The following is a 6,873-nucleotide window of genomic DNA, read 5'->3' as shown; positions in this document are numbered from 1 at the left end:
AGGTGTACTGTCCAGAACAAAAGGATTGTGGGAGCTGAGAGATCTCCCTCCTGTATCATGTGAATGCTTTAATATGTTCTGGAACCAGAAGAGGAAGCCGTGTGAATGAATCGACCTAACAAAAACAAAAAGCTCACGGCTAAATTACTGCAAATATTAAATATTTATACATACAAATATAGAAAAATCATTCATCAAAATTTCATTCAAAGATATTCTTTGCAAACACAGTTGCACAATACACTCCACTTGCTGGAGTGGCACTTATACGTGCCAATTGTGTCTCAAGTCAGCATGTATTGAGCAACTGTGTTTGCAAAGAATATCTTTGAATAAAATTTTGATGAATGATTTTTCTAGATTTGTGTGTATTTAATATTTGCAGTAATTTAGCCATGAGCTTTTTGCTTTTGTTAATATGTTCTGGGGCAGATGTTCCAGATCTGAGTCCAGGATAGTCCTATCACTGGCTCAGATTAAGCTGCCAGGATTTAATTAATCCCCTTTAAAAAAAAAACATCTGCAGAGCTGTGGAATGTGCTATCACAATGCATAAAAAACTGGTGGAGAGCCAGTTTGGTATAGTGGTTAAGTATGCGGACTCTTATCTGGGAGAACCAGGTTTGATTCCCCACTCCTCCACTTGCACCTGCTAGCATGGCCTTGGGTCAGCCATAGCTCTGGCAGAGGTTGTCCTTGAAAGGGCAGCTGCTGTGAGAGCCCTCTCCATCCCCACCCACCTCACAGGGTGTCTGTTTTGGGGGAGGAAGGTAAAGGAGATTGTGAGCCGCTCTGAGACTCTTCGGAGTGGAGGGCGGGATATAAATCCAATATCTTTTTCTTCTTCTTCTTCTACAAAAAAACAGGATGCTGATTTCACCTACTCTTTTTCAGATTTCTCCAAGTGCGGCTGGCTAGGCTTCCTGGGAGGGACCTGGAAGGGGAAATCTAGCACTGGTGTTTACAGGGTATCTCCCTTCTCTGGGAAAGGACTTCATGGCCGAGAGCGAGGACTTCAGACGCTGGGAAGAAAAGAGGCGAGATGTCAAAAGGGCAGAGATCCGACTCAGTCGTGGGCTGCGGAGTTTAGAAGAAGCCCGTGTCGCCTATTTGAATTCGATGACCAAGGAACAGAGGCAGCTCCGGCAAGAACTCCAGAAACTACAGAAAAGTGAGTGACTGCAGGCCTCTGCTTTCATCCAACATAATGACAAATCTCCTTTAGTTTCTGCAATTAGTGATTTTTGTTGGTTTGTTTCATCTGATTGGCTTTACCAACAGTCCCTAAGAAATCTCTGTGGGGACAGAGTCCTTGTCCAGCAAAGGAGATCTGCAACTAAAAGCAGGCCTTCCACATTTTACCACCATGAATGCAGACTATGGATCCACATTGTAATTCTCATGTGAATTTGAAACAGTTGGATGTAGAGGAAAGTATTCATGCCCACACTCAGAGCGTGCAAAAGGGTTGTCAGTTTGGTGTAATGGTTAAATGTGTAGACTCTTATTTGGGAGAACCGGGTTTGATTCCCCACTCCTGCACATGCACCTGCTGATGTGACCTTGAGTCTGTCACCAGTTCTCACAGAGCTGTTCCTCTCAAGAGCAGTTTCTAACAGAGCTCTCTCAGCCCCACCTACCTCACAGGATGTCTATAGTGAGGAGGGAGAGGGAAAGGAGATTGTAAACTGCTCTGAGATTCCAAGCGAAGGATGGAGTATAAATCCAATCTCTTCTTCTTCTTGTCAGCTTCCATGTGGTACTTGTAGATCTATTACAATTGATTTCCAGATCAGTTCCCCTGGAGAAAATGGCTGCTTTAAAGGGCGGACTCTGTGGCATTATGCTCCATTGATGTCCCTCCCCTCCCCAAAACCCATCCTCTTCACCCCCAAATTTCCAGGTATTTCCCAATCTGGAGCTGGCAACCCTAGTGTTCAAGTAGTTCCACATGAGTAGGAATAGATTTGGGCCACAACATCAATTCATACAGCAAACATAATTGGAAGGGTGTTTCCTATTCCCACCTCAAGTAACCCAGATTATTTCCTTAAACTAGTAGAATTCCAGTCATAGTATTTATCATCAAAAAAGTGAAACCCAACACACACTAGTGCATGTGAATGTTGGGTGGAATGTAGTTGTATAGGATATTCATGGACCTCCTTGGATGGAACTTTTAATCCATTTAATCCAATCCCCTGCTCAATGTAGGTCTGCATCTTCATGCAATCTGTTGTCTAGGAACTTCTCACAGTGAACCTCTCATTGCTGCAACACCCCAGTTAAACCAACTTTCCTCCTCCAATGAAGGGAGTGGCAGAATAGCTTCACCCTGACTGGCAAGTCCTATTCCACCATGCCCTCAACGGCACATGGGCAACAGTTGCTGCCCAAGGTCTCTGACTGGAATGTGCTACTCACCTTGCTTTACCTATATCTGGAGGGCCTTTTCTCTCCCTCTCTTGGTTCAATTACCCCCTGAGAGAACCAGGATTCCCAGCTTCCTCTCTGTGTTCTGAGGTCTTGCCTCTGCATCTTCTGCTATCCAGCCTACTGCCTTATGCTCCACTGGGGGAGCAGCCACTCACCAACTGAGTGCCCCTCTTCTTCTTCCTGATGCTCCTTCTTAAAATATCATGCCTGGAGCAATGTAGATCTAATGCAGTACAGAGAATCACTAACAGCATTATTACGAAGCGGTTATAACAAAGAAACTGTCCACACATATTCTCAGCAAGGTCACAGACTGAGCAAGAGATCCAAAAGAAAAGGCTTATTTAAAAAAACAAAACCAGCCCATAGACACAGTCTGTGATTTGAGAAAATTGAGAGCCAGTGTGATGCTGTGATTAGAGAGTCAAATTAGGGTCTGGGAGACCCACGTTCAGAGCCTCACTCTACCATGGGAGCCAAGCTGGGTGGCTTTTAGTCAGTCACACATTCTCAGCCTAACGTGTCTCACAGGGCTATTGTGCAGTTTAAAAATGGAGAACAGAACAATGTAAGCTGCTTTGGTTTCCCCCAGGGGACAAAAGTGGGATATACACGATATAAAATAAATAATAAAGTTGAAGGGGATGCTAGACATGCCTCAGTTTTTTATGGCATAGGTATAGCCGCTTGCGTAGATCAATGCTTGTGGGTCCAAGCCTGCGCTTGAGGGTGTGCCTATGAGAAATGCCAGCGGACAGAAGAGGGGAAGGAGGCTTGACCATAGCAAAGTGCTCTTTCCAGGCTATCGAGAGCTGAAGTGGGCAATATGTGGGAGATGCATGAATGTCTCCCAGTTATTATAAGATCTGAAAAATAATATGGGATGATGCATTCAGAAGGGGAATGGAGAGTCTACTTTCCTCTTTCTTTTCCTGCTGTTTTTCTTTTTAGCTAAAAAACCTGCCAAAAAAAGGCAGCTCAAGAAGGTGAATTTTGAGTGGAAAACAAAAATAAGAGTCAAACCAGTTCCTCCCCAGTTACCGTTCCACTGCTGTATTTTAGTTAACATCTACTGTGATATTGTTCAGATCTCACTTGCCTTGTGCTTCAGAGCTCTCGATTTTCAACACACCATTTTATAGGACTAGCATCCCAATGACCATCATTCTCCTGTTCTTCCCAGGCCGCTCCAAGCAGAAGCTATCCTTGGGCACAGGTGGTATTGGCATAAACATGACACTCCCTCTACTATCCCGTCAAACGAGGTGGGATAACAGCTCCAGAGATGCACAACGGTAAGGCTTAAATTTTGGACTCCTAGACATGTGAAGGCTTTTAAGAATAGGAAAACCTCATTTTCCAGTCATGAATTATATTTATAGCCAAATCGCACTGGGCTTCACATCAGACCTGTGGCCAGAATATTGGTAGAGAAGGGCTAAGGCTATACAGGGATTGGTAATGTTGTAAATGCAGAACAGCAAGAAGCTGAGAGAAAGGGGCCTATTTAATGTCGCTTCATGTGTAACTTTAATCAAATAAAAGGGGGTGGTTGTCAGTTGTCCCAGAATCTTTGCCCCCATTGACCAGACCATTTGAAAACAGGACTGCTCACTTTCCCACACATTTGGGGCCATTCTCTGTGTGCCAGACTTGTGTGAAGTGAGGTTGGCCCAGTCGGTCCCTTCATTGTTGATATTCTTTAATCTGTAGATGAGCTGTAATTCTGACAGATCCCCAGATCCCACCTGGGGGGTGACATCCCTACACATCCCACAGTCTTTTCCACTGGATGCTTTCTCAAGCATGAAAAGGCCCAGAGCTTGGACTCTGTTCCCAGAGGCCATGTGACCTGCTGAGTGGCTTGTGGGCTTCTAAACTGCTTGGTGGTACTGGCAGATGAACTCAGTCCACGAAACTTTGTGATACTTATTAATTTATATCTTCTTTCTCCCCAGCAAGGGCCCAAAGCAGCTCACACAGTTCTTCTCACCTTCATTTTATCCTCACAGGCCTGTGAGGCAGGGCTAAGCCGAGTATGTATGACTGGCCAAAGGCCACCCAGTAAGTTTCTATAGCAGAGTAAGAGATTTGAACCTGGACCTCACAGATCCTAGCCTGACACTCTAACCCTACACTGCTCTCGCTTTATGAGGGAATGAAGAACCATTTCTGCTTAGGCATGAACTGCATAACTCTCCTTCTCTTCTAGAAGCATGAGGAAAATCAAGCCAGGAGGCACCTCAGATACAAGCCAGTCAGTGTCACATCCACACAGCAACGATGCCACAGTCTGTGATGGAAACGGCCATTTACCGCCACTGAAGGCCAAAGACCAAACTTCTGTAGCTGACAGTGAAGTGATCGCTCTTAAAACCACTATCGCCAAGCAGCTTAACATCTCGGCAGAAACTACAGAGGGAGAAGAGCAGGATAGCACACAGGACCAAGGGAAAGGGCTCTCAACAGAAGAGATTAGAGATGTTGGACCCAAGTACTCTAGAACTAAGTTTATGAATGCCCCAGTGAAGCGGAGACCTTCTCTTGTTCATGAGAGGCTGATTCTAGATCCAGAGGCCTATGGTGCAGATGGACGCCTCAGGACCATGTATTCCAGACCCGATTTCCTCAAGGTCTATTCTGAAGCTCGGAAATTCCGTTACATTCGACATAAGAACATTCCAGCTTGGGAAAAAGAGCTCAGCCTTCAGGAGATATTTGGGCACAAACCCCTCATCGAGCATTCTCCACAACCACAACCAGTGATTAATCCTAAACCTTAAATGGTGGGGCATTTGGCATACTCAAGGTATGCCAAGCCTTGGGCAGGGAAAATACAGCATTCTTCTATAGACTAGACCACAGAACTTAGTCATCAGCCCAAAACAGACTACACAATTTGTGACTCAGAAAATCTATCAGCTGTATTTTATAGCTTGCTTGGCAGGTGGTTTATCAAGCCCCTGGTGGGCAGCATTCAATTTGGATCAAAGGCTTTGTAGACCCAGCTTAAAAACTAGGCCCAGATGTAATATCTTCTAGAGGCTGGAGGTAGCTGGATACCTCAGATGCTGCCCACAACCTGTTTTAGTTTTTATCCCCTCGGCAGGCTCATCTTAAATTGGCTGTTGAAGATTTCAGACAATTTTTTTCACTGAATGGAAATAATTTTTGTCTCCTCCCTCAGAAAGGAATCATTGAGAAGGGCAAGGAATCCGTGTCACTCTGTACAAGAGCTCTCTCTTTTGCTTATTGTGGGTCAATAACAGAACTGCTCAGCATGCAGAATATTCCAAGTTCAATTCCTAGTGTCTCCCCATTAGAGATTTTTGGGTAGCAGGCACTGAAAAAGCCCCCTCTCTCTCCTGCAACAAACTGTCTTGGCTTAATTACACTAGCTTCATATCTTCATAATACATGTGCACCTTCCTGTCCTGGTATGAGAACAGTGAGGGGACAGAAACTGCAAGAGCATCATTTCTAATGGGATAGTAAACAAAATAATAGAAGACACAGAACAGTAATAGTGTCCCTTATTGGACCAAAAACCTTGCTAAACACACACACACACACACAGAGCAGTACGTGGGGGCTTCTGTGCCTATAGGCTAACTTACCAAGTTAACACCTCCACACCACCCACTGGCAAGGAATTTAGAACAGCTTTTGCAACCACAGTAAAGGAAAGCTGCGTATACATATGGATGCAAAAATGGGGTTGTTAGAAAAGGGGAACAGAAAAGTACCACAAGGCTACCTGTCTCCTACCTGTTTGAGACTGGACTGGACTGAAGATGATCAGTGCAGGATAGGGGAAATCGCTCACTAACATTATCTCAGTACACCACCTAAGCGGCTTAAGGTCAGAGGAATTTTACTTGTTCTTAAGTTGGACTCCATATAGTACACAATAATTGAATTACGTCTATTCAGTATCAAGAGCTTGAGCCAGCTCAAGCGATCGATTCCCCACCGGTTGCTGTGCGGGCGCCTTTTGATCAGCAGCTACCTCCCAGCCCACACGCAGCAACCAGATCTGGGTTTTTGGAGATCCAGTCATCGCAAGGGGAATGGGAGGTAGCCACGGATCAAAAGGCCCTCGCACAACAACTGCTGGGGAATCAACGGCTTGAGCTGGCTCAAGCAGAAGCCCAGGAACAGAGCAACTGCTGGTGAGGAATCAGTCCAGCCTTGGCCATGCATTTTGGTTACCTACTGTTCATTGTTACCTTCTCATGAGGCTAGCATCACGCAGCAACACCCAGCAACAGGGAAATGCGGATCACCACTTTGGGGGCAGAAAGCAAAATTCTAAATCTAATTTTTTCAAAATTCTGAGTAAAGTTAGTACATGCCAACACAAAATGGCTGCCATGGAAGGGGCAGAATATGTTCTTTGATTGATGGAAAAAATACGTCTGGTTTCAGTTACCATAG

General features: G+C 45.0%; 1 protein-coding gene across 1 annotated transcript; it reads left to right on the top strand.

Moving 5' to 3' along the window:
* Window positions 1-996: 996 nt before the first annotated feature.
* On the top strand, window positions 997-5,246 carry CCDC190 (coiled-coil domain containing 190). The gene is made up of 3 exons (XM_060233364.1): window positions 997-1,171; window positions 3,620-3,731; window positions 4,649-5,246. Exons 1-3 carry the CDS (start codon window positions 997-999, stop codon window positions 5,217-5,219), a joined length of 858 nt encoding a protein of 285 aa, XP_060089347.1. The 3' UTR covers window positions 5,220-5,246.
* The last annotated feature ends 1,627 nt before the right edge of the window (window positions 5,247-6,873 follow it).

Source organism: Heteronotia binoei, chromosome 2 (assembly GCF_032191835.1).
Source record: "Heteronotia binoei isolate CCM8104 ecotype False Entrance Well chromosome 2, APGP_CSIRO_Hbin_v1, whole genome shotgun sequence".
NCBI classification, from domain to species: domain Eukaryota; kingdom Metazoa; phylum Chordata; class Lepidosauria; order Squamata; family Gekkonidae; genus Heteronotia; species Heteronotia binoei.
Note: the sequence above shows the minus strand (reverse complement) of the source record. Positions and strands in the feature narration are given on the sequence as shown.